This window comes from Oncorhynchus gorbuscha, linkage group LG21 (assembly GCF_021184085.1).
Source record: "Oncorhynchus gorbuscha isolate QuinsamMale2020 ecotype Even-year linkage group LG21, OgorEven_v1.0, whole genome shotgun sequence".
Taxonomy (NCBI): Eukaryota; Metazoa; Chordata; class Actinopteri; order Salmoniformes; family Salmonidae; genus Oncorhynchus; species Oncorhynchus gorbuscha.
Genome location: NC_060193.1, coordinates 55,404,618 through 55,422,878, shown reverse-complemented (window position 1 = coordinate 55,422,878; position 18,261 = coordinate 55,404,618). Strand labels below are relative to the sequence as shown.

General features: G+C 46.1%; 2 protein-coding genes across 3 annotated transcripts in view; both read right to left on the bottom strand.

The window, feature by feature from the left end:
* LOC124008266 (rho guanine nucleotide exchange factor 7-like) overlaps positions 1-755 on the bottom strand; it is a 32,064-nt gene extending 31,309 nt beyond the window's left edge. For both annotated transcript variants that reach the window (XM_046319416.1, XM_046319417.1), the window contains exon 1: positions 292-755. In XM_046319416.1, coding sequence (XP_046175372.1) covers positions 292-456 — 165 coding nt within the window. In that variant the 5' untranslated portion in view covers positions 457-755. The remainder of the gene's footprint in view (positions 1-291) is intronic.
* A 1,203-nt stretch (positions 756-1,958) lies between these two features.
* LOC124008416 (eukaryotic translation initiation factor 5B-like) lies at positions 1,959-18,245 on the bottom strand. Its single transcript, XM_046319680.1, has 23 exons — positions 18,110-18,245; positions 14,817-14,939; positions 14,595-14,661; positions 13,574-14,306; positions 11,869-12,089; positions 11,386-11,635; positions 11,198-11,284; positions 10,989-11,060; positions 10,593-10,891; positions 10,278-10,496; positions 9,586-9,653; positions 9,357-9,498; positions 8,985-9,116; positions 8,329-8,511; positions 7,906-8,067; positions 7,161-7,292; positions 6,208-6,339; positions 6,036-6,112; positions 5,754-5,918; positions 3,775-3,913; positions 3,501-3,662; positions 3,064-3,267; positions 1,959-2,985 (listed from the first exon to the last, which is right to left on the bottom strand). Exons 1-22 carry the CDS (start codon positions 18,142-18,144, stop codon positions 3,160-3,162), a joined length of 3,708 nt encoding a protein of 1,235 aa, XP_046175636.1. The 5' UTR covers positions 18,145-18,245; the 3' UTR covers positions 1,959-2,985; positions 3,064-3,159.
* Between the last annotated feature and the right edge of the window lie 16 nt (positions 18,246-18,261).

Here is an 18,261-nt window from a genome sequence, read left to right as displayed (position 1 = left end):
GTGTAGCCAATGTGAATACAATTGCGTTATTGCTCACTTAATAGGTTATATTGGGAATAGGTATCTATCTCATTGTCAATGCAAACTAATGCTGATGTGAGACACACGACATCTGTCCGGAAATTCCACTCTACTCCGTACAATAACCCCTCTGTTAATGATCTAACTAGGATCGGTTTGGGGTCTACAACAACAAAGACACACTAATACCACTGTTTAATTATTCAAGTTACATATAAATAGTTGTCTAAGGCAGAGGTGGGACATCCAGGCAATAAGATATGACCTTACTTTCTCAACAGAACCAGGGCGCAATCGCTCCACCAGCTTGCACAGGACAACCCCATCTTTGAGGGAAGACTGCAGGAATCCTTCAGGGTCAGAAATGGTCTTTTTCGGTGACTCCAAGACCCCCAACGTTATCAGCCACGTTACCGTCTGTTCCGCCGAATTCATGGTTATTATGACAATAACATCCACTCTATCCTATCCTGTGATGTTTTGGGAGAAGAGAACAATGTGATTGGAGAATAATCGCCTATTCCGAATAAAACGAATAAAAACATATCCTAATGGATAAAGATAACATGACTGCGTTTTTGGAGAGGTTGACGGACAGCTGCTTTCTTCTTTTAAAATTGTAGTTAGTCTATTGGCTTCGTTTCCCAGTCTTTTACGCCTGGTAAACTGTCCACTGCCCCCCTCTCTCTCGTTATTCCCCCAACCTGTGTCGCCTGCTGCCGCGAAATGCTCCAACAGAGAATGACATCACAAAGATGTAAAACTATAACTGCTTTTAGAGACTGTCCCCCTGTTGGCGGTTTAATATTTTACTCGTAATTATTTGCATAAGTTTGCATGAGGTAGCTGGGTCTACATCAACTATTACAAATTGCTGTAATAATAGCTTCTTATAATACAATCCATGATATTAGATTTCAGTGGGCTACTGCATTTTAACGCTCAAATTATTGTATTTACTTACTCAATCGGTATTAAACTGTGTGTTAATGTGTAGAAATATAAATATTTGCGTAATACACCGTTTATTACAAGGACTACAATATTGAATTTATAGGACTACCGAATCCCTCGTTAGAATGAACTGTAGCGCCCCCTGTCTGCAGAATATAAAATCTCCATTACCTTGAGGGTCATTACATTATTATTTCTATTCAAAGAGCTATTATTGCCATTTGTACAACACAATCTACATTTGCTATGCACTATAAATGTATAGATTTGCATTAAGAAAAACAACTTAACAGGGTACTAAATTAAAGCCATCCACCCATTCTGCAGAAATTCATGACATTTCATGATTTAACAGTTTTTGAAAAAAGAAACCAGGGGAACTCGACCTCACTAATAACAGCATATGAAACCAGGGGAACTCGACCTCACTAATAACAGCATATGAAACCAGGGGAACTCGACCTCACTAATAACAGCATATGAAACCAGAGGAACTCGACCTCACTAATAACAGCATATGAAACCAGGGGAACTCGACCTCACTAATAACAGCATATGAAACCAGGGGAACTCGACCTCACTAATAACAGCATATGAAACCAGGGGAACTCGACCTCACTAATAACAGCATATGAAACCAGGGGAACTCGACCTCACTAATAACAGCATATGAAACCAGGGGAACTCGACCTCACTAATAACAGCATATGAAACCAGGGGAACTCGACCTCACTAATAACAGCATATGAAACCAGGGAACTCGACCTCACTAATAACAGCATATGAAACCAGAGGAACTCGACCTCACTAATAACAGCATATGAAACCAGGGGAACTCGACCTCACTAATAACAGCATATGAAACCAGGGGAACTCGACCTCACTAATAACAGCATATGAAACCAGGGGAACTCGACCTCACTTATAACAGCATATGAAACCAGGGGAACTCGACCTCACTAATAACAGCATATGAAACCAGGGAAAGTAGCACTTCATATTTATTTTTTATAGAATTGAATTCAATGCATATTCCATTCATACCATTATCCAAAATATACAACAAGGCAGAGGGGGCAGAGTTTGCAACTTCTATAAATATGTCTTTATTGATGTAGATTTTTTATTATCTTTTACATTTTGAACTCAAGTAGAGAGGAGAGGGACCACCTATTTTGTCCCCTAGTTCATTCATGGTAAAAAAAGGTCCGTAGGCACCAGTCAAACTGCGCTGACAGGGGGGGCTGGTGATGGGTGGTGGTGATGTCAGAGAGGGAGGAGCTTTTTAAAAGGACCATAAAATAACTGCATTCAAAAAGAGAAAACACTGACAAGGTCGTATTATTCAGACATCTAAAACTTCTGGTAAGAATGCCTCCCCTCTCCCTCTTCTAATTCAGGCCTTTGGCGCACAGCTCCCCTTGATCCGTGATAGATATAAAGAGTTCAGCAAACTAGCCTCCATGTTGGCAACCAACGTGTCATAACAATAAGGTTCTCATTTGCATTCTCGGTGGAATGTCATTCTCCTTGCGACTTCCGGTGCCAACATGGCACCCACGGAAACTTGTCAAACCCAGTTTGCTGAATTCTGTAGATCTGTGGTTCCTGTGACGCCTGACCCAGCTTTCTTCACTCCCACTCGCCCCCTCTCCAGTCTCACCCCAGCCTGAACACCAGAGTGATTACAGAGGGCAGGACTCCAGCAGCAGACGGATGTGGAGGGTGAGAGAGAGAGCGGCAAAATGAAAAACAAAACTCAAGATGATTCCAAACAACAGGCACGTTGGAATAGTGTGTGTCGATGCTGTCTAAACTGTCACTGTTAACAACAGCGGGAAATAGTTTGGTTTCTCACAGAAAAACACTGTTTCCCCTCTAAAAATACACTCCCCCACCCACCAGAGGGGAGGGGATGGGGGAGAGGGGGAAAGTGGGACACTGCACTGCTCCCACCATTTATGGGTGTATGCATACGTGGGTGTGATGAACGAGTGTGTGTGTGTGTGTGTGTGTGTGTGTGTGTGTGTGTGTGTGTGTGTGTGTGTGTGTGTGTGTGTGTGTGTGTGTGTGTGTGTGTGTGTGTGTCTTTGATCAAGTGTCACATGATCAGTGGTGTGTGTGTTTGTGTGTAGGTGTGCTGCGGCCGCCTGAAGACATGAAGGTGTGTGCCCGTTCCTCCGTTCAGATGATTTCAAAAGTCTTCTTGAGCTCCATGATGAGCTGCCAGTCAGATTTGCCCATCTCGTCTCTGAACCAGTTCTTCAGGGCATCGATGGACGCTCTGGTGATCTGGAGAACAAACAAAAGACCACATTCAGAACTCCGAAGTCTCCCCATTCTCATTATGGTCCACTATTTCTAGTACAAAACCCAGTGTTGTTAGAGTTTGGGTACCTGCTGTCGGTACAATGTAACAGTCAGTACTTGCAACATCTGATACACTGTGTTGACCTGAAAACCACCACACAGTAATTTGAACATTGAAAAGAAAAGTGTTGCCTTTCTCCTCTCTGTGACTGTACCTTGCTGACGAGGATGTCGGTGGCCTCAAAGTGTCGGCCGAACATCTTGGGTGCCTCTCCGGGGATCGGTTCGATCTTTATACAGATCTCCTGGCCCTTCTTGGCACTGTCCACCATCTTGTGGTTGATCTCAATGCTGGTCACGATGCCAATGTCCACAAACTGACAGGGAGGAAGTCAGTCAGATAATATTATTACACCTGTTCCTACGTCCTACAAAGATAGAAACAGGTCCCACAAACACATACTGCACTCTACATATACACACACTCACCCCCTTGCTGGGCACACAGAGTGGGGTTCCCTGTCTGAGGACCCCAGCCTCCACGTTGACTCCCATGACTATGGGGTCTCTAGAGTTGAAGATGAACTGAGGCAGGATCTTCAGCTTAGTGGGGAACACAGCAATGTGTCTGTGGAAAATGACAGAGAAAACAACTGTTACGACACCACAAACCTACTGTCCTGTCTGGAAACCTAGCCCAGACATACCCCACGCCAACTGTCCTGTCTAGAAACCTAGCCCAGACATACCCCACGCCAACTGTCCTGTCTAGAAACCTAGCCCAGACATACCCCACACCTACTGTCCTGTCTAGAAACCTAGCCCAGGCATACCCCACACCTTCTGTCCTGTCTGGAAACCTAGCCCAGACATACCCCACACCTACTGTCCTGTCTGGAAACCTAGCCCAGACATACCCCACACCTACTGTCCTGTCTAGAAACCTAGCCCAGACATACCCCACACCTACTGTCCTGTCTAGAAACCTAGCCCAGACATACCCCACACCTACTGTCCTGTCTAGAAACCTAGCCCAGGCATACCCCACACCTTCTGTCCTGTCTGGAAACCTAGCCCAGACATACCCCACCCTACTGTCCTGTCTGGAAACCTAGCCCAGACATACCCCACACCTACTGTCCTGTCTAGAAACCTAGCCCAGACATACCCCACACCTACTGTCCTGTCTAGAAACCTAGCCCAGACATACCCCACACCTACTGTCCTGTCTAGAAACCTAGCCCAGACATACCCCACGCCTACTGTCCTGTCTGGAAACCTAGCCCAGACATACCCCACGCCAACTGTCCTGTCTGGAAACCTAGCCCAGACATACTCCACACCTTCTGTCCTGTCTAGAAACCTAGCCCAGACATACCCCACACCTACTGTCCTGTCTGGAAACTTAGCCCAGACATACCCCACACCTACTGTCCTGTCTAGAAACCTAGCCCAGACTTACCCCACACCTACTGTCCTGTCTAGAAACCTAGCCCAGACATACCCCACACCTACTGTCCTGTCTAGAAACCTAGCCCAGACATACCCCACACCTTCTGTCCTGTCTAGAAACCTAGCCCAGACATACCCCACACCTTCTGTCCTGTCTAGAAACCTAGCCCAGACATACCCCACACCTTCTGTCCTGTCTGGAAACCTAGCCCAGACATACCCCACACCTTCTGTCCTGTCTAGAAACCTAGCCCAGACATACCCCACACCTACTGTCCTGTCTAGAAACCTAGCCCAGACATACCCCACACCTTCTGTCCTGTCTAGAAACCTAGCCCAGACATACCCCACACCTACTGTCCTGTCTAGAAACCTAGCCCAGACATACCCCACACCTACTGTCCTGTCTAGAAACCTAGCCCAGACATACCCCACACCTACTGTCCTGTCTAGAAACCTGAACCAGACATACCCCACACCTACTGTCCTGTCTGGAAACCTGAACCAGGCATACCCCACACCTACTGTCCTGTCTAGAAACCTGAACCAGGCATACCCCACGCCTACTGTCCTGTCTAGAAACCTGAACCAGGCATACCCCACGCCTACTGTCCTGTCTAGAAACCTGAACCAGACATACCCCACACCTACTGTCCTGTCTAGAAACCTGAACCAGGCATACCCCACGCCTACTGTCCTGTCTGGAAACCTGAACCAGGCATACCCCACACCTACTGTCCTGTCTAGAAACCTGAACCAGGCATACCCCACACCTACTGTCCTGTCTAGAAACCTGAACCAGGCATACACCACGCCTACTGTCCTGTCTAGAAACCTGAACCAGACATACCCTAGCCTAGGCATACCACACACCTACTGTCCTGTTTGGAAACCTAACCTAGGCAGGACAAGTGTAGCCTTCCAATGGGCTGAGTGTGGATCACTTGTGCTATGGCCTATGACATCAAAACAAAGTTATGGTTGGTATCATGTAGGGTGTGTGTGTGTTCACTTACTTGAACTCGTCCTGCTTGGCCTTCTTGTAGTCCTCTCTGTACTTGGTGAAGGCATCAAACAGGTGGTAGATGATCTCAGCGCTGAACACCCTGACCCCCAGACTATCAGCCATCTCCTGAGAGTCCCTCTCCACCTTCACATCAAATGCCAGGATCGTTGCATACCTAGAACAGGACAGCATGGATTTTCATTGTCCAGTTTACACAGATAGGGTTAATGAGACAGTAACCAATCAAACAAATGTATGACAGGGTATAGAAAGGAGAGAAGAGGTCACACACTGTGGGTCATGCTCCAGCATAGTGGAAGCTTTCATCACGTCTTTCTTGTGGACTGGACCGATGTTGATGCCAGCGTACTGTTGGAGGAGACGGAAAAACATGAACATTACAGCACAGTATCTCAATACTATATTGTAGTTTGATATGGTGTGTGTGTGTGTGTGATACTCACAGGCACTTTGGACACTCGTAGGAACTCGAGCAAGGCTTCCAGGGATCCGAGAGTGGAGGCCTGGACGTACACACCCTTCTCCTCCAGCTTGATGGAGTTCAGAGTCTGTTTCAGCTCCCGCACCAGCTCATCCTGCAGGGGGATCATAACGCAGAGGATCTCAATACACTGTGTGTGTGTGTGTGTGTGTGTGTGTGTGTGTGTGTGTGTGTGTGTGTGTGTGTGTGTGTGTGTGTGTGTGTGTGTGTGTGTGTGTGTGTGTGTGTGTGTGTGTGTGTGTGTGTGTGTGTGTGTGTGTGTGTGTGTGTGTGTGTGTACTAGTAACTAACTCAGAGATGGAAAAAAAAGACAAGGAGAGGAAGCCATTCATAACTATTGACATGTAGCCGTAGGTGGCAGAGGGATCCAGTCTATTGACTATTGAGACACAGCCCCGTTATCATACACAGCAGGGTTTCTTCAAGGACGATTTGGGTCACAGGGTCAATTTCTCATTTGGGTCTCGAGCTGAACATTTTTAAGAACCTCTGATACACAGTACATTATAAACTGGGTGGTTCGAGCTCTAAATGCTGATTGGCCAAAAGCTGTGGTATATCAGACCATATACCCAGGGTATGTGGTATATCAGACCATATACCCAGGGTATGTGGTATATCAGACCATATACCCAGGGTATGTGGTATATCAGACCATATACCCAGGGTATGTGGTATATCAGACCATATACCCAGGGTATGACAAAACATTTATTTTTTACTGCTCTAATTACGTTGGTAACCAGTTTATAATAGCAATAAGGCACCTCTAGGGTTTCTGGTATATTGCCAATATGCCACGGCTGTATCCAGGCACTCTGCGTTGCATCTCGCTTAAGAACAGCCCTTAGCCGTGGTACATTGGCCATATACCACACCCATTCGGGCCTTATTGCTTAAATGTGCCAGTCTCACCCTGAGCACTGCCACCTCATCCTCCTTGTGGGCCACCAGCAGGGGGAGCCCTGCCAGAGTCTTTTCCAGGTCTTTCCCCAGGATCTTCACTCCCTGGGCCGTACACACCTCCTTATGCTTCTCATACTGGTTCTAAAGAGGACAGGGGGTCAGATCATTCATTATACCTACTGATTCTAAAGAGGACAGGGGGTCAGATCATTCTTTAATACTACCTACTGGTTCTAAAGAGGACAGGGGGTCAGATCATTCATTAATACTACCTACTGGTTCTAAAGAGGACAGGGGGTCAGATCATTCATTAATACTACCTACTGGTTCTAAAGAGGACAGGGGGTCAGATTATTAATTAATACTACACACAGATCATCATTATGGGGCCTATAGGTGCAGTGAAATTTGTTGTTTTACAGGGTCAGCCATAGTAGCACGGTGCCCCCTTGCTCAAAGGCACAGACAGATTTTACACGTTGTCGGTTCGGGAATTCCAACCAGCGACTTTCCGGTTACTGGCCCAATGCTCTAACCGCTAGACTACCTGCTGCTAATTCTAACTTCCACCGTCAAATTATCGCTTACTCTGCCATTGACATCAGTGAATTATTTAGTGAAAATGAGACGTGGAAGTTAGGATTAACCCCTCGCCAAGTCATGGACAGCATGACATTCCTGTTGAAATCAGGTCAGAACGGTCTAGTGCTCCTACAACTGCTCTTTAAAATAAACATAAACATTTGCTCCATACCTTGACCCTGAGCTCCTTCATGGGTGGAGGCAGCAGCAGCCCCCTGATCTGGGTGACGATGGGTCCCTCCACCCCCGGGACGATGACGGTCATGCCCTCCCGGAGAACCCCGTTGATCAGGATCACGTCTATAGTGGTGCCCATACCAGGCAGGGCTTTCACCTGACGATGGACAGGGACACATGTTGAGTTTAATACAACATTAAGTGTTAGATGACACAATGGTAATGACGCCAATGTAACGGCAATGACACCAATGTAACGGTAATGACGCAACAGCAATGACAACTGACGTAACGGTAATGCGGCTGGTGTAACGGAAATGACCCTAAAATAACAGCAATCTAACCGTGACAACAACATGGAGGATCATTCTTCCTCATCCCCATAAACTGTGACAGTAATGTAGTAATTGTCCCTCACCTCCATGACCTGAGCCCTGAGCTCGTCGCAGTGTGCCAGGCGTCGTGCCAGCATGGTCTGGGTGAGCTCCACCAGCAGAGCGATCAGGTTGCCCATGCCGTCCCCGGAGTGGGCCGAGGTGGGCACCAGAGACACAAAGGTCCTCGGGTCCTTGTTCTCATGGAAGAGGGCTGCGTTAAGACCCTGTACGAATACACAATCAAATCAATGTTCATTGGTCGCATACGCAGATTTGTAGATGTTAAGATGCAGTGAAATGCTTATGTTTCTAGCTCTACCAGTGAAGTAATGTCTAACACAGTAACAACATACGAATGAAATGTAGAAATATCAGAACGAGCAATGTCAGAGACCAGAATATAAATATATATATACACATATAATAGTGTGTATAGACAGTATATCAACAGAAAAGGTGTGTACAGCAGTAGTGATATAGGATGAATCTTGCCTAGAATACAGTATATACATATGAAGTGTGTAAAACAGTAGGTAAACATCATTAAAGTGACTAGTGTTCCATGTCTATGTACATAAGGCAGCAGTCTCTAAGGTGCGGGGTCACTCAGGGTTCACACAATAGGTGCATCGCAATAGTGAATAGTGCTGTCAACTACAAAACTCTTTCCCCCTCCGTTGTTCATATAGTTAGTGACCTGCTGGGCGAACTCAACGATGACAGCTTTGGCCCTCTCGTCAAACTCATCCTTGGTGTTCTTCTTCTGCTTCTTCAGTGTGGCCACCACGTCTGTGTCCGGACTCTTCTTCCAGTCGTACAGACGGTCAATCTGGAGTAGACATAGAAATGGAACGAATAGAAGGGACAAAAATATACGTCACATGGATGGGCAACCAATTAACTATTTGTGAAAGAAAAAAAGACTTCTGCAAGCTATTGTATCCTGGTAGCTTTATTCCCAGTGAATTGTGGGCCATTGAGTGCCTTTAATACATGCAAGTCCTCTACTAGACATCTGTCCATCCATCCCAGAGGTAAGCTATGAGCATGTCTGACCAGACAGACTGACCTTGTTAAGTGCTACAATGAAGGGACACTTCTTCTCTTTGAGCAGGTTGATGGACTCCAGGGTCTGAGGCTCCAGGCCGTGCATGATGTCCACCACCAGGATGGCTATGTCACACAGAGAGCTGCCCCGGTTCCTCAGGTTACTGGACACACAGACAGACGGAGCGAGATGCAGTCAGGACAAACACATTTAGGGCAGTGGACACACATTTTTCTGGATGAGGGTTTACCTGAAAGACTCGTGGCCTGGGGTGTCGATGATCAGCATTCCTGGGATTTTAATGGCCTCGTTGTTGAACTGAAGAGGAAACAATTAAATGATTAAAGAGCCATTAGACACCAACTATCTATTAAAATCCAATGCCATACACACACTGAGTGTACAAAATATTAGGAACACCTGCTCTTTCCATGACAGACTGACCAGGTGAATCCAGGTGACAGCTATGATCCCTTATTGATGTCACTTGTTAAATCCAATTCAATCAGTGTAGATGAAGGGGAGGAGACAGGTTAAAGAAGGATTTTTTTGAATGGACAAGACAAAACATTAAAGTGCCTTTGAACAGGGTATGGTAGTAGGTGTCAGGCGCACCGGTTTGAGTGTGTCAAGAACTGCAACGCTGCAGTGTTTTTCACATTCAACAGTTTCCTGTGTGTATCAAGAATGGTCCACCACCCAATGGCCATACAGCCAACTTGACAACTGTGAAGCATAGGAGTCAACATTGGCCAGCATTCCTGTGGAACGCTTTTGACACTGTAGAGTCCATGCCACGACAAATTGAGACGCTTCTGAGGGCAAAAGGGGGTACAACTCAATATTAGGAAGGTGTTCCTAATGTTTTGTACACTCAGTGTACGGTCACTGTTCAGTGTATGACTGGGTCTGAGCTGAAGGGAGAGGAGCAGCAGTACTCACGTTCTTCACCATCTTGGTCTGCTCTACGATGGCCTCCAGCGGTACGTTAGTGGCTCCGATCTGTTGGGTGATCCCTCCTGCCTCTCCGTCCTGTACGTGTGTATGCCTCAGCTTGTCCAGGATCTTGGTCTTGCCTGTGTCTACGTGGCCCAGTACACAGACGACGGGGGAGCGGAGCTTGTCCAGGTTTATGTTCTTTATGTTCTCTGCTCGCCGTTTCTACACAGGAGGAGAACCGAGGGAACAACATTACACTTCCCTACCATTTAACAATGTTGATAGGATGTGTGTTTGTGAGTAAATGTGTGAGACTACCTCAATACGCTTCTTGGCCTTGTCGTAGATCCGCTCCTCTTTAGTGCGATCGTCATCGGAGTCGCTGTCACTACTGGACTCTGAGCTCTCCTTCCCTCCCTTCCTCTTAGTGGCTGGGGCCTGCTGCGTTGTGTGAGGCCGACTCTCCTTCACTTCCTCCTCACTCTCCTCCTCTTCGTCATCCTCTTCCTCCTCATCCTCTTCCTCGTCGTCGTCCTCTTCCTCCGGCTGTGACAAGGGTTTCTGTTGGGGCTGCTTTGGCGTCTCTGGCTTCACCTCAATGTGGACCGTCTTCAGCTCTGTAGAGGGAGAAGAGACGTTATGTGAGGTGTAAGCCACCAAGCCTTTGGGAGATATTGCCATATCGCTAAAAACCTAAAGTCTGTCCTGTCTTACCTTTGTCCTGATCGATGGTCTCAGCAATAGCCTCCCAGTCATCAACTGCAGACTCAGCTTTCTGCTCTACCTCTGGGGGGAGGGACAGGAAGACATGACACAAAATGTGACTGAGGCAATGAAAGTTGTCTGGCGTTACACCCAGATCTGGACAACAAGCGGAGGACATTAAGGCAGGCTCCGTCTCCAAGATCTATGGTCCATTTTACCTGCTGGTACTTCGGGAGTTTCCACTGCCATCGGTGAGATGATTGGCTCTGCCGTCTCCGACGTGGGTGACATGACCTCTGAGACCTCTGACCGGGGAAGAGGAGGAATGAGGGACGAGGCACAAACAAATATATAGATGACTTTGCAGTTGGACATGTATTGGACGTGGATTGGAAGAGGCTGTTACCTTCAGGGGTCTGTGCTTGTTGGGGCTTCTTTTTCCTCTTGTCTCCGTACACTGGCTTCTTCTTTGGCACTGAGTCATCTTTGGATGGCACTTCAATACCCTGGGCCTTCAGGAGTTCAAGTGTGGCCTCTGCCCTGGCCCGGGCCTCTTTCTGGGCTTTGGTCAGCAGTTTGCCCTCCTTCTTCAGCCTCTCCTTCCTCTCTTTCTCCTTCTGTTTCTTCTTCTCCTTGCGCTCCTGTTCCAGACGCTCCTGTAGGTGTTACATTGAAGAGGTCAGTTGGTAAGAAGTCAGTGTGTGTGTGTATACAGTGTGTGTGTGTGTGTGTGTGTGTGTGTGTGTGTGTGTGTGTGTGTGTGTGTGTGTGTGTGTGTGTGTGTGTGTGTGTGTGTGTGTGTGTGTGTGTGTGTGTGTGTGTGTGTGTGTGTGTGTGTGTGTGTGTGTGTGTGTGTGTGTGTGTGTGTGTGTGTGTGTGTGTGCTTAACCTGCTCCAGTCTCTGAGCCTCCTGCTCTTCCAGGCGACGCAGGTTCTCCTCTTCCTCCTTCTTGGCGCGCTCCTCTTCCTCCTTCATGTGAGCCAGAGCCTCCTGCATGGCTTTCACTGTGGCCTTGCTGGGTCCCTTCTTCTTCTCCTCTTTCTCTTTCTCCTTGTCCCCCTTCTTCTTCTTCTTGTCTTTCTTGCCCTTCTTGTCTACCTCTTCCTCTTCTGAAGTAACAAAAATACCCCAGACAGAAATCAGTCATATTGCATGTAACTACACAGTAACGCCACTTAACTACTTTGAAAACATTACCATTGGGTTCATTCATTGTTTCCACCACCACATCGGCAGCTAATGGGTACAGAATTAAGATGAGTAGACTTCTACTATTGTAACTGCATGCAACTACACATTAACCTGTTGAGTTTAGGGGGCAGTATTTTGATGTTTGGATGAAAAACGTACCCAAAAGAAACTGCCTATTTCTCAGGCCCAGAAGCTAGAATATGCATATATAGATAGAAAACACTCTAAAGTTTCCAAAACTGTCAAAATATTGTCTGAGAGTATAACAGAACTGATATTGCAGGTGAAAACCTGAGGAAAATCCAACCAGGAAGTGCCTCTTATTTCGAAAGCTCCCTGTTCCATTGCATGCCTTCCCTCCATGCCTTCCCTCCATTTAAAGGGATATCAACCAGATTCCACATGGTGTGAACAGTCTTTAGACATAGTTTCAACCTTTTATTCTGAAAAATGAGTGAGAACGATCACATCGCGTCAGTGGATGGCTGGATGCCAGCAGAGTTTTGCATCCGCAACAGCTTGGAGCAGACATTTTCTCTCGCTCTCTCCTATTGAAAAAGCTATGGCCAGGTTCAAATATTATCAATTATTTATTGTAAAAACAACCTGAGGATTGATTATAAAAAAACATTTGACATGTTTCTACGAACTTTACGGATACTATTTGGAATTTTCGCCTGCCCGTCATGACCTGCACGAGCCTGTGGATTTCTGAACAAAACGCGCCAACCAAATGGAGGTTTCTGGATATAAAAATAATCTTTATCGAACAAAAGGAACATTTATTGTGTAACTGGGAGTCTCTGGGAGTGCAAACATCCAAAGATCATCAAAGGTAAGCGATTCATTTTTATTGCTTTTCTGACTTTCGTGACCAATCTACTTTGCTGCTAGCTGTTTGTAATGTTTTGTCTGCTGAGACAGATGTCCTCACATAAACGCTTGGTTTGCTTTCGCTGTAAAGCTTTTTTGACAACAAGCTACGCTGTGTTTTGCTATATTGCACTTGTGATTTCATGAAAATTTAATATTTTTAGTAATTTAATTTGAATTTGGTGCTCTGCAATTCAGCAGATGTTGATGAAAATGATCCCGCTAACGGGTGCGCCAAGAAGTTAACAACACGTGTATTAATATGTATTATGGATCCCCATTAGCTGCTCTTCCTGGGGTCCAGCAAAAGTAAGGCATGTAACAAGCTACCTTGAAGCAGAAATCTGTTATTTTCCTTCCCTTACCATTAATTGCTTCAAGCACCTCATCGGCAGCTAATGGGTACAGATAAGCATTTACACATTCTTAAAACGAAAGTAGTTCCTACATGGCATATGGGCAACTCATTGTAAAGTGTTGCCGTTTAGGCTGTGGAATGGATACAATATAAACCAATTGTAAATCTCACCCTCTCCTTGAGGATCAGCCCCTTCCTGATCTTCAATCTCTGCTGCTGCCTCCGTCTCTGCTGCTGGGGTTGGGGCTGCTGATGGGGCCACCGCTGGCTCACTCTTATTTACTACCTCTTTCTCTTTCTTAGGCACTGCTGCAACCTCAATACTCCCCTCTTTCTCCTCCTCCTTCTCCTTCTGCTTCTTCAGCTTAGCCCTGTCCTCCTCTTTCTTCTTGCGGTCTCTCTCCTTCTTCTCTGCCTTCTTCTGAGCTGCCGTCTTCATCTTGAAGGTTCCCTCCTCCTCTTCCTCTTCTTCACTGTCTGCCTTGGCTTTGCCCTTCTTCTTCTTGCCTTTCTTTCCAGCCTGCGATGCGTCCACCGAGTCGTCATCATCTGAATCATCCTCCCCTCCCCCCTCTCCTTTCCTCGCACCTCCATCGTCTGCCTCCTCTTCCTCATCCGAGCCCTCCTTGCGGCCTCCCTTCTTCCCTGCCTTAGGTTTCCTCCGGGTCCGTGAGGTGTCGTCCTCCGAGTCTGAGCCAGCAGCAGCAGCAGCCGGGGAAGCAGAAGACTTCTTGTCCTTCTGCTTGTCTTCGTCTTCCACGTCACCCGTACCCGAAACCTCTTCGTCGTCCCTGTCGTCATCCTCCAGGCTGGCTCGCTTGCCCTTCCGTGTCTTCTTCTTCTCCGCTTTGGTGGGCGGCGGGGGCTCGGCAGCACTCTCCGGCTCGTCTGTGGCGTCTGGTTTCTGTGGATTGCGGAAGTGATGAGTACTCCATAGAAGCATGTGCTTTGCCAGACAGGGTCATTACATAAGCAGATTAGCATTGGGCTATAGCCTGGTATAAGGTCATTACATATGCAGGTTAGCATTGGGCTATAGCCTGGTATAAGGTCATTACATAAGCAGATTAGCATTGTGCTATAGCCTGGTATAAGGTCATTACATATGAAGATTAGCTTTGGGCTATAGCCTGGTATAAGGTCATTACATATGGTCATTACATATGAAGATTAGCATATGGCTACACTTCACCTTGCTGCCTTTAGCTCCTGTGGTTTCAAGAGACAGTTCCTCCAGCTCCTTCAGGATGTCGTCTTCACTGTTAAAGATCAAATCATTATGATCAATACACAGTAGGCTGCAAAGTCCAAGGCAAGTGTAGAAATATTTCCCTCCAACAGTTGGTTCTTACTTCCTTAGTTATTTTAAAATGGAGTGTTCATTACTGTCGAAGAGAGAGAAATAAAGACTTACTCAAAATCGTCTTTCTTTTTGTCTTTCTTCTTCTTGGCCTTTCCTTTACCTTGCTCCTTGGAGGCTCCCGCTCCTTCGATTTCTGCTGCTAGGGCGTCAAGGTCGATGCCACCATCTTTGGCACTGAAACAAAGTCATGCAAATCACATATGATGCACATTCCACATGGTAAAAGACAGCATTACCAAGCATAGCTGGGAACCACATGCTTCTTTCTCCATGCAGATTTCTGCCATATGCTATGTTACAAAAACTGCAGGCTTACAGGCTGACTACACCACTCTCGTCGCGTGAGCGAGCATGCAAAATAAATGTAGAAATCTATGTTATTCAATTATTTGCCATGGGATAAAATAGAAGTTCTATTTGTGACGCAGATCGCGCTGCAACTCCTGCCTCTCCCATCTCCTCATTGGTAAATAGAAGCAGGTACCCACATGCCATCTCCTCATTGGTAAATAGAAGCAGGTACCCACATGCCATCTCCTCATTGGTAAATAGAAGCAGATACCCACATGCCATCTCCTCATTGGTAAATAGAAGCAGGTACCCACGTGCCATCTCCTCATTGGTAAATAGAAGCAGGTACCCACGTGCCATCTCCTCATTGGTAAATAGAAGCAGGTACCCACGTGCCATCTCCTCATTGGTAAATAGAAGCAGGTACCCACATGCCATCTCCTCATTGGTAAATAGAAGCAGGTACCCACATGCCATCTCCTCATTGGTTATACCCACGTGGGTGACTGAAAAACGAACGAGGTCAGTGGCGGTAATGCACCTAATTTCTGAAAGTTGCCAATCGCATTATAAAGTCAAGAGAAGAAAAGGCCTAGAAGGAGGAGAGATGACTAGAAACGATTCAGTTGACAGTTTTATGTGTGGATTAATTGGCGGAGTAGAAAACCTTGTGCATTTCAGGTAAAATACCAACTGAATGTTTACATCCCAGGACAAATTAGCTAGCAACAGCAAGCTAGCTAAAAAGGACTAATTAGATAGCATGTGCAAGCTAGCTTGCTAGCTAAATTGCCATAAATGGCACACGCACGTAGCCGGTTTGGGTTCCGTGTTAAGCAGCAAAATAATACAAACTAGCAATGAATGTGTGGTATTTCAAATATTTGCAGCCTTGATCCATTTAGCACATTTCACGCAAATATGATTTTCATATACAGTCCAACAAAAAGACAGACCCAGTCATTCCGACCAAGACAGACCCAGTCAGTCAGACCCAGTCAGTCACAGGACACTAAAAATTCTGTCAACAGAAAACATTTTCTGTTGACAGATTTGAAGGCTTTACTGCGGTCCTAAAATGACTTGCTGGTGGCCACAAATCAACCCTGACAGTGGGAAGTGTGCATCCAACAAGAACAACACCACCACCTGAATGGCAGCTGCACACTTGACACTGTTACACCTTCAGTCCAAAAAATGCAATAACTAATTCTAGACCTTCAGTCTTATGTCAGACGGGTGAAGATGAAAACCAAACATGAAAGACAAACAACTTCAGTCCCTAACCTGTAATGACCATTATGATCATCTCAACTACTAACCATCCACAATCCAACCACAACAACCTTACCTGAAGCAGCACATGGATCTTTGAGACTAAAAGCCCTACGTCTGCTCAGCCTCAGACTTTATACAGAGGGTGAGGCTAGCCTCCTTGCATGCCTGTTGCATCAGCAGTGGAAAGCACCTCTATGTTAGAATGAACAGGGCCCAACCCCGGGTAAAACACACAGGGTGCACAGTGCACACACTCTTGCCTCTGGGTAATAAAATCATGAAGAAGCAGCTGATACACAGAATGTTGATGGAGTTATCCTGTTCTATCAATGTTATTCCTTTCACTTATTTACCTGTAATAACTACTATGAATATTGCTTATATACAAGTGCCTTTAGGGTTAGGGGCTAGTGGTTGTTTCTGGACCAGACCTATGATAGTTGTTGGTTATGGGGAACAGAGGACCATAGTTAATCATAAGCTTTAATATCCTTCTGCCATTGCTGTTCAGCGCCATCTTTAGCCCTGGCCTGGTATCATCTTGACCTCACAGCAGAGTTGACTGGAACAGGAGCAGGCTGCAGATCAGCAGTATACAGTACAGGGGAGTGAGAGCTCACCATCACGGCAGGTCAGTCAATATATATATCCCTCAATTATCAACTTAAATGGCAGCACGACACTGAGCCTACTGTCGCTCTGTCTATTATCTGTCAGAGCTCATTCCCACATTCAAAAGCAGACACCTGGTCTTGACTTACAACGGGTGGATAAGAGTGCCTATTACAAGTAACGAGTGTAGATTTGTGCACTTGGCAGTCAAGCATCCGTTGTAGGGCTATGTCGTAATGAGACGTGAGTCAGTGTCAATTGACATCTCTATTCAGGAATGCATCATAATATATGAACAACATTGGTTTAGACTTTTGGTCGTAATGCCTAATACTTGGCAATGGAAATAGTATATATATTCTAGCCATTGAGATCAGTATACGGCTTTATTCTGAAGCACCCCCCCCCCCCCCAAACCGAGGACAACAACAAATCTCTAACTGTGGAATCAATCGCAAATGACCATGTTTACTCACACGGGGTCACAGCCATTGAATGGATACTCAAGCCATAGAGGCGACAGTTGGGACAATGAATGAGGGCCCTTTCTGACAGCACAATGAAAAGGGATGATGCTGCAGGCATGGGGCATAGCCAGGCTGGAGGTCCTCACTTGTGTTGTCAGTGACTCAAAGATTCAGCAATAGTTCGCTGACAATGTCCTCCTAGAATTGCATCATGTATAGCTAGTTATCTGCGTTTCCCTATTAGTGGACGAGCAAGCTAGCTAAGTTAATAGCTCACGAGCTAATGGAAATTAACTTAATTATGTGACTGCATGGAGCCTGGCGAGCTGGTAGTAGGATGCCAATGTAACTGCATAACATATGCTAGCTAATAGCGAGAATAATAGGTTTCATGTCTCTGTTGTTCAGCATCAAGTGTGTTTATACAAGATATAAATTGGTTAATTCATTGTCAATATGAAAGGTAGAAAACAAGTGCGCGAGGATAACGTTAGCTTATGAATAAGTCCGAGACCGGAGGCCTAGCCAAGGCAATCTGCCGCCACATGAAACTCATGGCTTCAGTATCATGCTAATGCTAGCCAGCTCAGCCTGTCCGTCTAACGTTAGCTAGCTAACCGTTATAGTCATAGAAGTCTGTTGCATGCATCACAACTTTCTCAAATCGTATGACACGCGGGCCACACTATCATGTACCTGTCATCGCCTGACTTTTTCTGTTTCTTCCCCATTCTCCTTGTTTTTATTTTTATCCACAATGTTCAGCCTCGTTGTTCGCCGATACAGCACATATGGTTGGTCCAATGGGGGTTGTTCACACATCCTGCGCAGTTGCAGAGCGTTTTCTA

What these genes read in the sequence shown, in the direction of transcription:
- LOC124008416 (XM_046319680.1), bottom strand. Translation starts at nt 18,144, where the DNA reads ATGGGGAAGAAACAGAAAAAGTCAGGCGATGACAG. An exon ending in AGACCAAGATGGTGAAGAAC is followed by an intron (nt 9,654 to 10,277) that starts GTGAGTACTGCT and finishes TTTCCTCTTCAG; the next exon opens with TTCAACAACGAGGCCATTAA. An exon ending in TCGTTGAGTTCGCCCAGCAG is followed by an intron (nt 8,512 to 8,984) that starts GTCACTAACTAT and finishes GTATTCGTACAG; the next exon opens with GGTCTTAACGCAGCCCTCTT.